At 40.5% G+C, this 18,249-nt stretch overlaps 2 protein-coding genes across 8 annotated transcripts in view; one reads left to right on the top strand and one right to left on the bottom strand.

Moving 5' to 3' along the window:
• The window catches only part of HSPA14 (heat shock protein family A (Hsp70) member 14), a 36,643-nt gene extending 35,546 nt beyond the window's left edge, over nucleotides 1–1,097 (bottom strand). For 3 of the 6 annotated variants that reach the window (XR_004991943.1, XM_045588240.1, XM_045588233.1), the window contains exon 1: nucleotides 923–1,096. Coding sequence is in view for 5 of the 6 variants with exons in the window: in XM_045588240.1 (XP_045444196.1) it covers nucleotides 923–979 (57 nt within the window). In the remaining variant the exon portion in view is untranslated. Of the gene's footprint in view, nucleotides 1–922 lie in introns of all 6 variants that reach the window. The other 3 variants (XM_036460456.1, XM_045588235.1, XM_036460412.2) reach the window with 2 other exon arrangements.
• A 232-nt stretch (nucleotides 1,098–1,329) lies between these two features.
• On the top strand, nucleotides 1,330–14,888 carry CDNF (cerebral dopamine neurotrophic factor). Of its 2 annotated transcripts, none has more exons than XM_036460557.2 (4): nucleotides 1,330–1,624; nucleotides 10,299–10,426; nucleotides 11,470–11,611; nucleotides 14,246–14,888. In XM_036460557.2, exons 1-4 carry the CDS (start codon nucleotides 1,510–1,512, stop codon nucleotides 14,422–14,424), a joined length of 564 nt encoding a protein of 187 aa, XP_036316450.1. In that variant the 5' UTR covers nucleotides 1,330–1,509; the 3' UTR covers nucleotides 14,425–14,888. The 2 variants fall into 2 exon arrangements, with proteins under 2 accessions (XP_036316450.1, XP_036316461.1); XM_036460568.2 differs by lacking the exon at nucleotides 1,330–1,624 and adding an exon at nucleotides 4,837–5,015.
• Nucleotides 14,889–18,249: the final 3,361 nt, after the last annotated feature.

The raw sequence follows: 18,249 nt of genomic DNA, 5'->3' as shown, positions 1-18,249 counted from the left end.
AAATATAGTAGTTATTTTGAATTAAATAGACTCATAGGACATACTGAGACATATGTGGGCCAGTGTTACTTTGCCATATATGTGGAAATACTGATCTATCAATATTTTAAACCTGAAGATTTAATTGCAACTATTCATTGACTGGATTTTATGAAAAGGTCAACATTCCATAAAGAACTGCCTCATTTTTCCCAGTCTTCTCTGCATAGTCAATAATGGAAATAAACATAACCTATATCCAATAACAATTTCACCACCCTTTCTACTTCTCTTCCTTCCCCTACAAATACCTCTTTCTTCCCTTTTTCTATTATACATATGATGAAGTGGCACTAACCCTTTGGCTTTTCCTTACAAGTCATCTAACATTTAAACGTGAGTCTAGTGTCAGGGGAGTTCAGTATTATTGTTCCTTCCGCCTCCCCACTGGCGAGGAAGGCCACCACTGCTTGTCACGCTCTCTTCACTTCCAGAAAGGCAAGACACTAGACCCCGCTCCATCAGCTCGCTGCACACGCCGCGCAGGATCAAGGACAGCTCCAGCCCCAGGTCACTGCCTCCCCGCCCCTTCCCGGTAAAGGTCCAGAAACCTCCGGGCCTCCAGCGGTCACTACACCCCGCAGACCCTCCGGGCCTCCTGCGGCCACTACACCCCGCAGACCCTCCGGGCCTCCTGCGGCCACTACACCTCCCACGGCCCGGACGTCCTCGGACCCCGCTTGCCGGCGTCGTCACGACCCTCCCTCCCGGCCGCGGCTGGCTTTCCGGAGCCGCAGGCGATGACGCCGGCCCTTTTACTTCGAAACTTCTCCGCAGTGAAGCCTCGCCGTTCCCCGCGCCGAAGGTGACCAAAGACCTGGACACGCACTCAAACAGCGGGGTGGCTGACACTGGGCCCGCAGCCCAGCCCCCAAGCCCTCACCTTATAGACGGCCACGCAGGCTGATGTGCAGCCCAGGTGAACTCCGATGGCCGCCATGAGGCGGCAGAGAAGGCGGCGGCAGTAGAGTGGTCCCCCGCCGACTACAGGTCTCCGGCTCCCAACATCCCCATCAGGCACCGCGGAGACTCCACGTTCCCGCCCGCCTACTGCGTCGGTCCGAACGTCGCGGCCTCCCGCGTTGTAGCCAATCTGCGTGAAGGTCCCGCCTCTCGCACGGCAGCCGACGAATCGCTTTCGTGCGTCTCTACAGGACCTGCTGAAGCCGCACAGCGTGTGCTGTAGTGCGCACGCGCAGATCAATTTTTTTAAAAAAAGATTTATGTATATACATGTATATAATATTTTTTTAAAAAGAAAAAAAGGAAAGGGCTCCTTCGCTCCGCCGGAATTTTTGCCCCTTCACTGAGAGCCAATGGCAACTTGGTCAAGTGTGGGTTGAGTGAGTTGCGTCACTTGTCCTAGCAACTCCGGGCTCACTCCGCTCCCAGCTTCCGGCGCAGCCGCGCGCCTGCGTCACGGCCCGCGGTGCGTGCAGCCGGCCTGGGCGTCCGAGCTGCCGGCTCAGCATGCGGTGCGCGAGCCCCGCCGTCTGGGTGGCCTTTTGCGCCGGCCTTTGGGTCTCTAACCCGGTGCCGGCGCTGGGCCAGGAGGCCGGGGGGCAGGCGGGGGCCGACTGTGAAGGTGAGCGGTGTGAGACCTGCTTGCATGGCGCTGGCACTGCGCTGCATCGGCCCGCCGTCGGCTTTGGCTTTAGGCCGTGGCTATAAATAACGTCTCACTCAGAACACGCGGGCCCGGTCCAGTGTCCCGGCCCCTGCGCCCGTGCCCAGGCAGAGTTACAGCCCGGCCCGACTCCTGATGGCAGGCAAACGGCTTAGGCTAGGCTGGTGGGTTGGGATCGGGGGTCGGTTTTGTGCGGCAGGATTCAGACGACCTGAAGCTGCCGCTCCAGCCGGCGGGCTGGACTGTGCCTCCTTGCGCAGGCCGTGTCTTTTTCGTTCAAATTAGATTGCAACTCCCCAATGGAAAATACAACATGACAGGTTGTAACGGAGTTGAGGTGGCTTATCTAAGGACCCTGAGGGCATGACGTTTGTTTTGTTAAGACTCCAGGGAAAAGTTGCTTTACAAAGAAGTTATATTAACTTCTTAGAGGAGACTTACAGAAGAACGATTCCTTTTCAGTTCATACACTCTCAGCTGCGGTCTTGAACACCTGCCCTCTGGCTCTGGAGGACATACCTGGTTCTGGCAGAAATCACTATGAGAATACCTCCTTCAGAGGGCTGAGATAAAAGCTGCACTGGCTTAATTCTCCTGCATTACCGGAACACACTTATGTTCCGTTCATTGAAATAATTTAAATGTATATCCTCACTCTTCTGTTAGCTTGTACTCTATCATTCCTTAACAGGAAATTGTAAATACACAGTATACAATTGAATGAATGGGTACACATTGTATTACAACTAAATAAAGCCTCGAAATTGAAGCCCGCTTTTTCTATAAGCCCTGCAATAATTAAATTTTTCTCCAGAAATTAAAAATGTCTACACGATGTATTAAAAAAAAACTTTATGTAGATACTTACTTAGCTAAGTTATAATTTTGTCCTACACATTAAATGCAGAATTTGTGAGGCAGAAACAATTGATTAGTCATCAGTAATTTATTTTCTGTAGCTTCTACCTAAAAACATTTCATAAGAACCAGAGCATCTGCGTTAATTAAATGTGAAGCTTATGGCATCTTTCCTGAACTTACTATAGCATATTGTGATTATTAATTTGCATGTCTAACCTGGGTGTTCATTTCCTTTGTTTAAAGAAGTTATAGAATTTCAGCAAAGGAAATTCTAGTTTTAGAATTAAGAAATAGATTGTAGATCTGGTTCTCTTACTGCATATGAGTTTTTTATTACTAACCACTTAATCTCCCTGAAGGTATAAGATTAAAATGCTATATGCACATTACAAGGCAAAGGTAAAATAATGATAGTCCATGAGCCACCTAGACCTATTGAAATGTTGTTTGCAAAATGTTTTAAAAAAATATTTAAACCAACTGGCTACTTTTAAAATTGGAAGACTTCATATTTAAAAATTCAGATTTCTGCCTTTTCTTAAAATTCAGGTGACCTGTTAAGACTAGCCCATATGTCCAAGTAGTGGGATCTGGCTGTGGCTGCTCTTTTTAGAAAGGACATGTGTTCTCCAGGTCTTGTTTCTGTCTTTCCTACTCGGATTTCTTTCACCCATTCATTTTACTTGCCTGAACCATGAGATTATTTAATTTTCTGACCCCTGCATTAATTAGGTCATATGAGGCTTACTGGAAAAATAGAAAAATTTTCAGATCTTATTAAAAACATGGTATTATGGTACAGTCATGGTAAAAAAAAATAAGAAAAAAAAGCATCATATTATGATACTAAGAAAAGCCACTTTTATTTTTAAATAATTTTAGGTTTGTTTATGGGACTATTTTAATAATAATAAAAAAAAGCCCACATCAAATAAAAGAGCATCCTTATCTAGTTATAGCAATAAATACATGCCAGAAACTTAACTTACTAATTTGTTAGGCAATTAATTTATGGTGAGGTTATTCTCTTCATGTAAGCCCAAGGAGTAAATTTCCATTCTTTTTAAAAAATAGGTATTTTATTGATTTTTTTATATAGCGAAAGGGAGAGATAGTTAGAAATATTAGTGAGAGAGAAACATCAACCAGCTGCCTCCTGCATACTCCCCACTGGGGATGTGCCCTCAACCAAGGTACATGCCCTTGACCAGAATCCAACCTGGGACCTTTCAGTCCACAGGCCAACACTCCATCCTCTGAGCCAAACCAGTTAGGGCAAATTTCCATTCTTACCTTGACTGTGGCATGGGACACCACTGACTTCTTTCTCTTTCAGAAGCTTCCTTCTTTTGATGGCATTGATGCTGAACGCTTTTTTCTTGCCTTTACTTCCTATCTCTGCCACCTTGTTCATGGTACCTTTCTGATTCTCTAGCCAAGTCTTCACTATTAGAATTTTCCAGAGTTCTGTCTTCTGCCCACTCCTATTTTCTCATTCTACACACTTTTCTGTACAATCAGAATCCATCTAACTATAGTCTGGTTAATCCCAAATATTTATATCTAATCCTCCTCCTTTTGAGAGTCCCAGAACTTACATCCAATTGACTACTGGACATCCCCAAAGTCATCATCTTCTCCCTTCTCAGTCCCCAAAACCTATTATGCTTGTGTCAATATCTACCTGGTAAACTAGACTAGACTTTTCTTCCTCCCTGATCCCTTATGCCCATCAGTCACTATGTCCATTTATTCTACCTTCTGATTGTCTCCTTTCCCCTTCCCCAGCTCCATTGCCTTGTTACAGATAATTCACCATTTATCTTTCTTCTTCCTTCTTGTCACCTTTCTTCCTCCTTTCTAGTCTATAGCAGTGTTATCATGCTACTCCCTTATTTAATATCTTTCAGTGGTCTCCCACTTTCCCCCAGGTCTGTGTTTCTATATTTTCCCCACAGTATCCAATAGAGTTCTAGTGTTCAGTAATTGTTCTGAACAAAGGTATGTATATACACTGAGTGTGTATGTGTGTGTGTGTGTGTATGTATTACAGGCCTGGTGCATGAATTCGTGCATAGGTGGGGTCAGGCAAGCCTGCACATGGGGAGGGAACATGGGTGGTTGGCCGGCCTGCCTGCTTGTCGAATTCCTGGTCCAGCAGACAATTTGCACATTAGCCTTTTATTATATAGGATATACACTGAGTGGCCAGATTATTATGTGTTCAGAGATCCTAATAATCTGGCCACTCAGTGTATGTTGTTATCAATCCACAGTGGGATCCAGTTAAAGAAATTCTGAAGTTGACTTTTGCCTTGAGAGCATTTGCTACATAGCATTCTGAACTTAGGTTTTCATGGCTTTGGGTACATGGAAGAGAATAAAAAAGCGAAGACTTTCCCAAGTTAGAAGTGTAATACTAGGTCCTTTCCCTTCCCCTTTGCTAATTAATTTGGAACTCTAAAGAACTAGACCTTCATTATGAAAGGTAAGGGTGTGTGTGTGTGTGTGTGTGTGTGTATAAGAACAACTCTACTACCATCTTCACAGACTAAAAAGGAATTGTATTACTTGAACTTTTTAAGTATTAACGGGAAACAAAAATATCTCCCAATAATTAATAATCACAAGCTAATTCACATATGGTCTGAAGCCCAAATTCATGTACCATGGATGGTTCAAAACATTGTAAATAGATAATTTAAAGGAGTTTCAAGCAAACATCAACAAATGCTAGTCTTACCTATAGGAATCCTCCTTCCACCTAGTCCACATGTGTCAAACACAAGGCCCGCGGGCCAAATCCGTCCCGCCAGGCTTTGCAATGTGGCCCGCACCGCGCTGTCATCACTGCACTCCGCCGCGTTTCCATCACAATGACAGTTTATGACTGTTCAGTAAACCATTCGGCCCGCGATTTAGGCTGGATTTTAGATTTTGGCCCCTTCTTTGATTGAGTTCAACACCCCTAACCTAGTCCTCAAATAATTCCCACAGCTGAAGTTCCAAGAAATAAAGCTTATATTCAGAAAAATGACAAACCCATAGAAAATAAAGGCACCATAAGTGATAGCCAGTTGAGACTAGAGACAGAGAAACACACCAGAAAAGACTCAGGTATTGGAATTACTAGGGATCTATAACAATCTAAGCATAATATGCTAATTATGCTGGACAGCTGAATGACCTTCCGGAGGAAGCCAGGGTTGTGAGGGCTGAGGCAAGCCACCACAACTGTGAGGGATGAGCGTTTTACACGAATTTCGTACATCGGACCTCTAGTAGAATATAAAATGTTTACCATGTTTAAAGAAACAAAGGAAGGAATTGAAGATATAAAGGGCAGGAGGCAATTAATAAAAGTCCAACCATAGCTAAAGAAAACCCCCCAAACTTCTACAAATAGAAATTAATGGGTTAACAGATTAAACAGCTGAGAAAAGAATTAGTGAGTTAGAAGATTGAAGTAATTATCAAGAAGGAATCTTTGAGATATAAGAAAGAAAATTTATGAAAGGAAGATGAAGGTAAAATGAGGATACAAAGGAATTCTGACATAGGTTAACTGGACTTCCAGAAGAAGAGGATAGCTCAATTTTCCAAACTCATGGGTGACATGAATCCACAGATTGGGAAGTCCAATATGCCCCAAACCAAAGCAATAAGATTGTATGACTAATACCTAATCACATGATAAAGGAATTGGGAGGGGAAAAAAAGAGAAAATCTTAACCACAGAGGAAAAAGACTGATGACCTTCAAATGAATGGTGATTAAATTGACAGATGAATTAGCAATGCTTTAAAGGTTCAAGGTCCCACAGGTAGTAGGGAGTAAAGCCAGAATTTGGACCCAGGGAGGCTGACACCAGAGCCTGAGCGCCAAAAGTTTGCAGGTTCAATTCCAAGTCAGATTGTGTATGGAAGGTAACCAATTGATATTTCTCTCAGATTGATGTTTTTTCTCTCTCTTCCTCTAAAATCAATAAGCATATCCTCAGGTGAGGATTAAAAAAAAAGAATCATGCTGGTTAGAATTTAGAATGTGAGTCAGTTTATAGCAATCCTCTGGCCAGGTGGTGCTACAAATACTGGTGAAAAATTAAAAATATAAAAGAACCAAAGAGCTGGCAAAGACTGAATAGAACAAAGTGGAAAGGAAAGCAACAATTCTGAGAGAGAAGTCATTTTGCCTTGGGGACACTGGCCAGTCAGTGTAAAGGTGACCTTTGGTGTGAGGGATACAGAAGACTTGTTTTAAGTGGCAAATCTGTCTACTAGAACTCTTTCACATTAACCTGGTGTCTCCAAAGAATTTTTCTCAAATTAAGGTTGAATAAGTAGTAAAGTTAGCCCATCCTTACTCATAAAAGATCATAAGGAAATTTTCCTTGATGCTGAGCAGGGTAGAAGAAAAGGAAAAAGAAAACATCTCTGAGAGATTATAACCACAAGATGTCCCTCACTTGAATTTGCAGTCAAAATTCACATCAATTCTCAAAAAACTTCAAAGTATCTTCTTAGTTTAATGAGGTTCCAGTTAGACCTGATAACTACAAACACAAATCCTTTATGGAAATAAGGCATCTTTATCTTAGGCCTCACATAATCTCCACAAATATGTTTCAAGGACTGTGGACATTTTGCAGGACAAAATAACCAAGCACACAACAAAACAAGGCACCAGGAGCAAGAATCATAGAACAAAAAAAGAAACACGGTCATAAACTATTAGAGATCAGAATTATCAAACACAGATGATAAAACAATTATGCTACACACACACGTGCACACACACACACACACACACTGAGTGACCAGATTATTATGATCTCTGAACACATAATAATCTGGCCACTCAGTGTATATCCTATATAATAAAAGGCTGATATGCACATTGTCCCCTTGACCAGAGTTCAACCAGCAGGCAGGCCAGCCAACTGACCATGTCCCCTCCCCCTGGCCAGGCTAGCCAGACCCCACCCATGCACGAATTTATGCACCGGGACTCTAATATATATATTGAGTGACCAGGTTATTATGCATTTAGATATCATAATAATCTGGCCACTCAGTGTATAGGTTCAATGAAATTCCTATCAAAATACCAATGATGCATTTTACAGAACTCGAATAGTCCAAAAATGTATATGGAGCCACAAAGACCCTAAATAACTACAGAAATCTTAAGAAAGAAGAACAAAGTTGGAGGAATCATTACCTGATGTCAAACTATGCTACAAACTTACAGTAGTCAAAGCAGCATGGTACTAACATAAAAACAGACATATAGATTAATGAAACAGAAAAGGGAGCCCAGAAATAAATCCATGCCTTTATGATCAACTACTATTGGACAAAGGAGTCAAGAACATGCAATGGGATAAAAACTGTTTCTTCAATATTGGTATTGGGAAAATTGGATATAAATGTGCAAATAAATGAAACTAGGCCACCTTCTTACACCATATACAAGAATAAAGTAAAAATGGGTTAAAGACTTAAATATAAAAATTCAAAAGCACGCCGAAAACGGTTTGGCTCAGTGGTAGAGCATCGGTCTGCGGACTGAAAGGTCCCGGGTTTGATTCCGGTCAGGGGCATGTATGTTGGTTGCGGGCACATCCCCAGTAGGGGGTGTGCAGGAGGCAGCTGGTCGATGTTTCTCTCTCATCGACGTTTCTAATCCTCTATCTCTCTCTCTTCCTCTCTGTAAAAAATCAATAAAATATATTAAAAATAAATTCAAAAGCATAAAATTCCTAGAAGAAAGCATAGGCAGTAAAATATCTGACATCTCTCTTAGCAATATTTTTCTGATATATCCTTAGGCAAGGGAAACGAAAAAATAAGCAAATGGAACTTTGTCAAACTAAAAAGTTTTGCACAAAGAAACTATCAGAAAAAGAAAAGAAAACAAATTTACCAATTATACATCTGAAAATGGGTTAATATTCAATATTCAGAAAGAACTCATATAATTCAACACCAGAAAAGCAAACAATCCAGTTAAAAAATGGGCAGAGGGCCTATGGAGACACTTCTCCAAAGAGAGCACAGAGATGGTGAATATACATATGCAAAGATGCTAAACATTACTAATCAAATAAATGTTAAATATCCCACAATGAGATATCACCTTACACCTGTCAGAATGGCTATCATCAATAAATCAACAACAACTGTTGGTGAGGATATGGAGAAAAGGAAACTCTTATGCACTGTTGGTGAGAATGCAGATTTGTACAGCCACTATGGAAAACAGTATGGTGTTTCCTCCAAAGATTAAAAATGGATCCAATGATTCCACTTCTAGGTATATATCCAAAGAAACCCAAAACACTAGATTGAAAGAATATATGCACCAATATGTTTATTGCAGCATTATTTACAATAGCCAAGATATGAAACCAACACAAGTGCCCATCAATAGATGAGTGAATAAAAAAGTGGTGGTGCATATATAAAATGGAATAATACTTGGCCATAAAAATGGATGATATCTTCCTGTTTGCAATAGCATGGATGGATTTAGAGGGTATTATGCTGAGTGGAATAAGTCAGACAGAAAAAGACAAATACTATATGATTTCACTTATATGTTGAATTTAAAGAGAAAATAAATGAACAAAAAAAATAGAAACAAACTCATAGATACAGAGAAAAGACTAGTGGTTTCCAAAGGGGAAAGGGTTGGAGCCCTGGGTGAACAGGTGAAGGGATTAAGAAGTCCAAATTGGTGGTTAAAAATCATCATGGGGATATAAAACACAGCATAGGAAATATAATTAAAAATCCTATCTAATAAAGAGGGAATATGCAAATTTACCACCACGCCATCACAAAATGGCAGTGCCCACAGCAGAGGTGGGGTTTCCGTAACACAAGATGGCTGCACCCACAGCGAAGACTGAGTTCCCATAATGAGCTTTAACAAGCAATCAGCAGGGACCTGAATCTTGGTCCCCATTCTGGCACTGGACTGGACGACCTGAGGCTGAGTCCTCCACCTGATGGGGCTTCATGGGGGATCTCAAGGTGTGTCCCCCACCTAGTGGGGCTTAATAGGGAAACTGAGGCTGCACATGTACCCAGCGGGGCTTGACGGGTGTCCTCAAGGTGTGCCCCCCACCCCAGTGCTGGGCTGGGGACCTCAGGCTGTTCTTCCTGCCCTGGGCCAGGGGACCTGAGGCTGCACCCCCCCATCAGGCAGGGGTTGATGGAGGATCTCAGACCACAACCTGCCTGGTGGGGGCTTGATGGAGTATTTCATGGCATGTCCCCTGCCCTGTGGGGTTTGACAGAGGACCTTAAGGCATGACTCCCTGCCCAGCAGGGCTTGACGGGGGATCTTAGGTCGCATCCCCCATCCAGCTGGGCTTGATGGAGGACTTCAAGGTGCTCCCCCCGACCTGTCCCAGGCTGGGGGACCTTAGGCGGTGCCCCCCACCCCGGCACCAGGCCAGAGGACCTCAGGCTATGCCACCAGACCTGGCGCTGGGCCAGGGGACCTCAGCCAAAATTTGTAGGAATATTTTAATTTCAGGTGGAACTTGGTTCTGAAGATGGATTGATTGATTCTATAATCTCATATTACTCAAAGCCCAATCCTAAACTAATAGTTATAGGCCCAAATCATTCTTCCTAAAATTTTAACTCATTGTCACAATACATTGAATCATACTTACATTTTTATTTGATGAGTAGGACATATACATATTGTAGTAGTGGTTATCTTGTATATAAATACATAACTTCTTTGTTCTTTCTAGTATGTGAAGAATTCTTGAACCGATTCTACAATTCCTTGATAGCCAGAGGAATTAACTTTTCTCTGGACACCATAGAAAGAGAATTGGTCAGCTTTTGCTTGGGCGTCAAAGGAAAAGAAAACCGCCTGGTATGGTATATTTTCACTTTGTACTTGAGGGAAAGTGCTAATACTTACACTTCTTATGTTGGACTTAATGTCCTCCTGATTATGCTGACCTCAGGCATGTTCACTGTAGAGAGCAAGCAAAAATTGATCATCCAGTGAAATGCAGTCATATGAATTTTCATCTAGAATACATCTGATTTAATTTTGCTTTTGGACAAACCACAGACAACCAAGCCCATATTTTCTCAGTAAAATTATACAATTGAATGTCTAATTGAGAATTTACTGTCCTGAGTTAAGAATGGATAGACTTTCCATTTCTTACCGAGGCAATTAGTTCAACCTTTCCAAATATTTTATATTATTATTTATACATAACCAATGAAATTTTCATGTATTTGTATAATATTTTTTTTATTTGTATAATATTTCCTGGATACACACAAATGACTTTTTAAATAAATTGGTTTATATCACTAAAAACAATCTTAGGGCAATTCCTTTTGCCTAAAATGGTCATGTTTAATTTCCAGTTAAAGTTGCATTGCTGACAGCTTCACCTCTGGCACATTTAAAGCTCTCAGCATTTATTTGTATCATTAAGTTTTATGTTTTTAAGTGTGAAATGCTTAAGTCGGGTAGCTTGAAAGGTAGTATAACATGAAAAAGTGCACTGACTGTAGGGCCCAATTGCTAGATTTAAAAAAAAAATGTACCTCTTCTACTTGCTAGCTGAGTGACCTTCAGTTGGCTTGGGTATGAAATGGGGATAATAATGTACTTACTGCACAGGATTGTTGTGAGAATTAAATAAGTCCATATGTGTAAAGCCCTGAGAGCAGCACCTGGCACAGGAAAACACTCAGCAAGCCTTGGGGCATCATGTGACCTGTCGGGCACATCTAATTAGGATGATCATGGGAATGCAGTCATTTGTTTTCTGGTGTCTCGAAATTTAATAGCGTGGCCATGAAAACTAAGTTAACCTCTTTCTTACTTTTCAAAACCTTATCACTTGCTTATCTCAGTGTCTGGGCCACTAAGTTCTCTTCATTCTCCATCAGTGCTATTATCTAGGAGCAACAAAAGATGCAGCCACAAAGATCCTAAGTGAAGTCACTCGTCCAATGAGTGTGCACATGCCTGCAATGAAGATTTGTGAGAAGCTCAAGAAGATGGACAGTCAAATCTGTGAGCTGAAATATGGTATAATGGAGTCAAGTCTTTTTTTCCCTAGGATGTGTGAAGTATTGCCAATTCTCGAAACAGGCTATTTTTCTATAAAGTCACTTGTTAGAAGGAAAGAAATTCTCTATTTGTCATTATGTTGTTAGGCTGCTGAATGATATTTAATGCCACTTGATCTTTTTTGGGGGTAAGAGAAATAAATATTGGCACAATCAGGTGTAGTTAAAACTGTCATCCCAACTAGGAGAGTTAAATCACCAAGGCAGTGTCAACTGTGTATGTCAAGGAAAACTTCAAAATATCGGGGAACAACTACTCATTGTAATTCAGCTCTTGGCAACCTATTAAGGAAAGTTGCATCTATCCAAAGATTCAAAGGTGATGTAAAGACTTTGAAGTTTTAAATGTGTGTGCATCTTTTCCCTTAGATTTGCCTATTATTCTGTCAGCTTTAAATTTTGGTAAATAGATAATTCACTTCAAATCAGGTTTTGCCAATGAAATAACCTTATTGAGGGTGCCTAAAATAAACAGTGAGGAAAGAAAGATATTTAAATAATTATCATTGATCTTATATATTTCACAAAGATAAATCTATTCTTATACTGAATCTTTCTTACTGGGCCAGTCTTTTTGGGTAGATTGAGTAGGTATGATAAATGCTGGGAGGATTCCTCCCTTAGCCTAGCCTTAATACCTGAAATTCCACCAATAGAGACCCATTTCTTTTGTTCAAGTCATTGTTTTATGTTACATACCAGTGTAGTATTGTAAACTACCTAATTGGCACCCAGTTCCTAATTATTTTTCAACAGAGCTGTGTAATATGTCTATGGACCATAACTATATAGCTGGCTTTAAATAGGATTAAGGTTAGAAGGTATAAAAAAAAATGCCAGGTTTCTCAATTTGCCAATGGCAGGCCCAACTTCCAGGGTAGTGATTATGGGACAGGCATCCCTTTTTATTGGCTTTCAAGTAATGAAGTAGAGGCAGGAATCACTGAGTCCATATAAACAATAGTCTTGAAAGGGACAAACCTAGGCTGAATCTTTAATTCAATACCTTTATTTTGAATATCTTCTATTATGTGCCAGAGATGTTACTAGGTTCCTTGAATAATAGAAAAATTAAACATATATTATTAAGAAATGAGTATTTACTAGTATTTGGGCAATGGTGGCCACTAGAGGCCCTTGGGGAATCATGAACTAGTTTTGATTTTAGTATCAACCTTTTTTTTTTTTTTTTTTTTTTTTTTTAGTTTTGGGGTGTCATAGAGGTTTTCCATTTTTAAAATTAATACCAGATTCAAAGTTCTTTAGAATAGCTCAAGGAAACTACTGACACTTGAAAGAAAATATATTTCTCCTTCAACCATTTATCTTGAATTGACCACTAGTCATAATTTTTTGTTCCCTACTTATTGTTGGCAAGAAAGTTGAGACTGAACAGGGGCCTTTGAGTGGGATATTAATAATTTGGGCTATAAATGCTTCTACTTTTAAAGGAATTCTTCAAGTTATCCATGCCAGTATGATCAAGGTAAGTGTAGAGTTGGATATGTTTTCAATTAGGATGGTGTCATTTGGTTTTTGACCTGAAATAATATTTTTTCTTGTTCTGTATCTTAAAAGGATGGGGATCACTATAAAAATATAAGGGTGGCTGACCTTTTCATGTGTATTTGACCCTCCAAATAAACAGTGCTTTAAAATCCAACTTTTATTATTGAGATATAATTGACTTAAAACATTGTATAAATTTAAGGAAAATTACTCCTTTCAGATAGGAGAATTATAATCATAAGTATATTATAGGTAAGCTTAATTTATTTTTCTGTTTTGGGGCTTGACAATGGAGAAGCAGTTGAGTCTTAACATTCTCCGCAGACAATTTGTGAAAAGGGAAATGGTAGTCTTGCTAAAGGAGTTAGATGTTGGTGACAAGTATTATTGGCAAGAATGTTAGAAGCTAGGTTGGCTGGCACTGAAGCAGCAGCATAGAGAAGTGGGTATCCCCCAAAGGACTGTAAGTGAATGCTGTGATAAATTAGTAATTCCAGTAGGGGTGGGGGATCAGGCGAGGTTAAGCAAAAACAAATAAGGATCAATAAAAATGCTCCTAAATATATTCACGTGTTTGAATTTCTATATATTTGTATTTAAAGATTTTGTAGCCATAACTTTCTAGTTATTTATGGCCTATGGATTTCAGCTGGCCACACACGGCTTGTCCCAAGGCATCCCTTTTTATTTATTTATTTATTTATTTATTTATTTATTTATTTATTTATTTTTAAGGCATCCCTTTTTATTGGTTTCCTTCTTTTACCTTAGGAGCAGTAATTAGAATGTGTGCTGTTATTTTAGGATTGTTGATCTTGAGAAGGCATGGGGCGGTAACAGCAGTTTTGAAGCCCCCGTTTTGAAGCAAGTATAATTCCATGGAGAGAAAGTCTGATGGAACAACTTATCCCACTAGCTCTGTATATATACACTTTCTTTAGGTTCTTGATTTCCATTGAAATTGGAACTGTTCTCCACATTGGGTCATAAGGTTGCCAGCACCCAGATTAAGTAACACCATTTGCCTTTCTAAACTTTTCAGAGTTGTTTTTTAAAAATTGTGTTTTTCCTTTTTGTCATTTAGAAAAGAAATTAGACTTAGCATCAGTGGACCTATGGAAGATGCGAGTGGCAGAGCTGAAACAGATCCTGTACAGCTGGGGAGAAGAATGCAGGGCCTGCGCGGAGAAAGCCGACTACGTGAATCTGATCAAGGAGCTGGCACCCAAGTATGCAGCAATGCACCCCAGGACAGAGCTCTGACCCTGGAATGCTGGGGCACCATTGGTTGTAATTAGAGGCAAAATGAGTCCCTAGGATATGGATGAGTTGGCTGAGAGTAACCAGGAATTGCACTGTGCATGGTCGAATACATTTTGTTTTTGATATGACACTTCAGGACTGGTTGCTTGGGTTTGTAAGTAAAACTATTAATATTAATGGTATCTTACATTTTCAGTGTACCAAAACCTAAAAGTGCCTTTCTCATAGATTTCCTTGTAAGGATTGTGTAAATGATCATTGGCTATCTCCCAAAATTGGGGAAATCGAACTATTGAAAAATTGGTGTAGTAAATTCATTTTAAGAAGAAGAATAATGCTCACAGATCCCTCTCTGTGAACAAATATTTAATTGAATGGATTGGATTAGGACAAAAGGAACAATGTTTAGCTTATTAACTCTACACTTCAACTCAATAATAACCTGGCATAATAAAAAAATTTTTTTTTAAGTAAATTGTATTTTCAACTGCAAGTTGTTCTACTTTCTAGTTCTTCTGATATCAGAAATTAGAGGGCAGGAGGCACTACTTGAAATCAGTCTCCCATAAGAAGAAAACCTATATAAAACTTCTTTATAGCTCCTTAAAGGAAATAGATCAAGAATCCACTTAAGTGTAGTCAATGTTTTAGCAAATTGTATCAACACAGGAGAACAAAACTCAAGGTCTTTTGCATGCCTTTCTATCACACAGTAGATAAGCTTTTGATAGAGTATTAAAACATATTAAAAGAGCACATGCAGGCAACATGGAACTTTATGGTTTTCAGTACTATTTTATCAGCTTTAAATTGTAAAAATAATTTTTGGTTCCATTTTCTGGTCACATAAGAAGGAGATCTGCTGTAGAAGTGGCTGCCTCTGTGTGGCAGGTGGAGGTGGGGAATGACTGCAGAGCAACTTGAGAGAACTTTCTGCGGTGATGGGACGGACCCCCTATGCTTAGATAGTGGTTACATGGGTGAATATTATTGTTAAACTCATCTGGTAGTAAAATGAAGATCTGGGTATTTTGTTGTATGTAAATTATATCTAAAATACTGTTGTAGAAAAACTATTTGGAAAGTAACTAAAATTAAATGATTCAAAACTTCTTGTGCTTTTAAAGAATTGCAATTACTGACTGGGAGTCCTTTTTCGGGGTGGAGTCCTCAGTGGTCTGGGGCTGAGTTGGTGGGCTTAGAATGTGGATGGAATGCGGATGTGAGATCAGGTATCTTTAGGATAGTTTTATTTATTTATTTATTTATTTTAAATCAATCTTTATTGTTCATATTATTACAAAGGTTCCTCATTTCTTCCCCCCTCCACCAGGTTCCCACCCCACCCTCCGCCCCCTTCCCCTCCCTCATTGTCCTCATCCATAGGTGCACAGTTTATGTTCAGTCTCTTCCTCCCTCCCTTTCCCCGATAGTAAATCCCTTTTCAGATAGTAAATCAGTTACTTAGCATTTTCTCATATCAATAATATTGATACCTCCATATGCCCAAAGATACACTTCACACAAAAGACATTTCCAAATAGGTCAACCAACCTCATCCAGGCCCCACACAAGGCACTCACAGATCAACACCCCAGCACTATACTATTAATAACACAACATATCCAGATCTAAGCCTTCATCACTTGATTCAGCAGACCCTCAAGTTCCCGTAAAAGTTTCCAGCTATGTCTGAGAGGCAGCCTTGGGGGGGGGGGTGTGTGTGTCAGTTGAGGAGCGAGCTGTTCCGGGCTTGGCTGCTCTGGGCCTGGCCTCTGTTGCTCTGGTCCGTTCCACAACCAGCTGCTCTGGGCCTGGCCATACCCAACCCGGCTGCTCTGGGCCCCGCTGCTCCAGACCTGGCCGCTCCAGGCCTGGCCGCTCCCAGCCTGGCAGCTGCTGCTCTGGGCCTGGCCACTTCCAGCCTGGCAGCCGCTGCTCCGGGCCTGGTTGCACCCGACCTGGCTCCTCCGGTCCTGGTCGCTCCCAGCCTGGCAGCCGCTGCTCCGGGTCTGGACGCACCCGACCCGTCTGCTCTGGGCCTGGCCGCTCCCAGCCTGGCAGCTGCTGCTTGGACAGTTTTAATTCCTTATATGGTCTGATTCCTGGTGTCCAGCAAGTTTTTCCTGGTCTTTGTTTTCCTGTAGTGGGAAGCTTACAAATGGCTGTTAAGGATTCTATTGTCTTATAGTCCTAACACTGTTTTCTTTAGGGCATTTTGAACCTATTGAGAAAGTTGTTATTTGAAAAAATATGTTTGACATCTGATCTCAAAATCAGGTAATATATTTAGGGTCTTTTTCCCCCAGGTATAAATCTAGTAATAAGAATATTGCCCAGCAAGTCATTCAAATCCATGCTATTTAGTCTAGTTTCTCAAAGGGAATTTAATCTAAGTCACTGCTACTCCAACTTCTCAAACTGTGCATCCAGATCACCTGGGGATCTTGTTAAGATGAGAATTTGGAATTAGTAGATCTTGGAGGGGCCTGAGCCTCGGCATTACTAGCAAGGCTCCAGTGATACCCAGGCTGCTCTTCCAGGGACCACACGTTAAGTAGCAAGAGCCTGAGTCATGGATCCTGTGATTTATTTTTTCCTTCTGCCAGTTCAATCAGTTAGGTTTATGATAGAGCTGAATACAACCATAATGACAAAACAACAACAATAAAATCACAAGCATTGATTCCTTCATGTAAAAGTAGTCCAGAGGTAGCCAGTCCAGAGTAAATATGGCACTTCTAGAAAGTTCTGAGGGACTCAGCTCTTATCTTTTTGCTTCATATCCTAGTTGTAGGTTCCATTTTAAATCCTGGCCCAGTTGGCTGCTGGAACCCTGCTCCAGAAGGCAGAAGGCATGAAAAGACTGCCTCTGCACAAAGTCAGCCTCTTTGGGGCAGCCTTTCCCCTCCTCACCCCTTTTCATGCTATTTGCTTTTTCATAAATATAGCCAGTTATGTCTTCTTTTTTCATTTGTCAAGAAGTAGCAACTGTTTTTCTATTTTATTTTTATTTTAAATTCCTCTCTCTCTCTCTCTCTCTCTCTCTCTCTCTCTCTCTCTCTCTCTCTCTCTCTCTCTCGTGTGTGTGTATGTGTATGCATTTTTGGTGTGCTTTTACCCAAAATCTATAAGTACATAAGATTAAGAAGTCAGACATTCTGACAGAAATGACAAAACTCTGGACTAAGACTTGCATTTAAATAGCAGTGGTTTGGGTCAGACTTTATTCCTGATCTACTCTAAATTTCTAAAGTTCCAAGCAGACAGCCTTTACTTTGTTTCCTAAATACACATGGGAGACTAGATATAACATTTGGGGCACAGTTTAAAGGTTGTAGATCTTTGAGTATGGATATCTGTAACCCACATTCTACCAAAGAGGGTTAAATTTAGAACAAAGTAGCAGCATGTAGAACAAGAAAATATTTGACTATGAAATCCCTAAAAAAGAGCAGAGCATTTTGTGATCCAGAGGCCCTATCTGTGAGCTTGAGCAGCTCTTGATACATGTCTTCTAGCAGATATCTGAGTTTACCCATCGACTCTCATTCAGAAGAACTGATTGTCAGGTGCCCATTCTTTTATAGTGTGTTTGAAATAAAATAATTCCAGCAAGAGAGAACTTGAAGAGAGAATGAATAGTACATATTATTATGTTTTCTGGGTGGGTTTTTTTTTTTTTTTGTATGCTTTTCATCTACAAAAATTTGAGAATTTGGATCGTGCTGGCATCTCTGGTGCTGAATTTCTAGAGCTCACCAGAATTTAAATTAAAAAAATTTAATGTGTGAGACTGATAAATTAAAATTTTAAATGTAATAT

This window comes from Pipistrellus kuhlii, unplaced genomic scaffold (assembly GCF_014108245.1).
Source record: "Pipistrellus kuhlii isolate mPipKuh1 unplaced genomic scaffold, mPipKuh1.p scaffold_m20_p_1, whole genome shotgun sequence".
Lineage (NCBI taxonomy): Eukaryota > Metazoa > Chordata > Mammalia > Chiroptera > Vespertilionidae > Pipistrellus > Pipistrellus kuhlii.
Note: the sequence above shows the minus strand (reverse complement) of the source record. Positions and strands in the feature narration are given on the sequence as shown.

Coding starts and splice junctions, on each gene's coding strand:
- CDNF (XM_036460557.2), top strand. CDS start 1,510: ATGCGGTGCGCGAGCCCCGCCGTCTGGGTGGCCTTTTGCGCCGGCCTT. Junction 10,427..11,469: donor AAGGAAAAGAAAACCGCCTG/GTATGGTATATT, acceptor ATTCTCCATCAG/TGCTATTATCTAGGAGCAAC. Junction 11,612..14,245: donor AATCTGTGAGCTGAAATATG/GTATAATGGAGT, acceptor TTTGTCATTTAG/AAAAGAAATTAGACTTAGCA.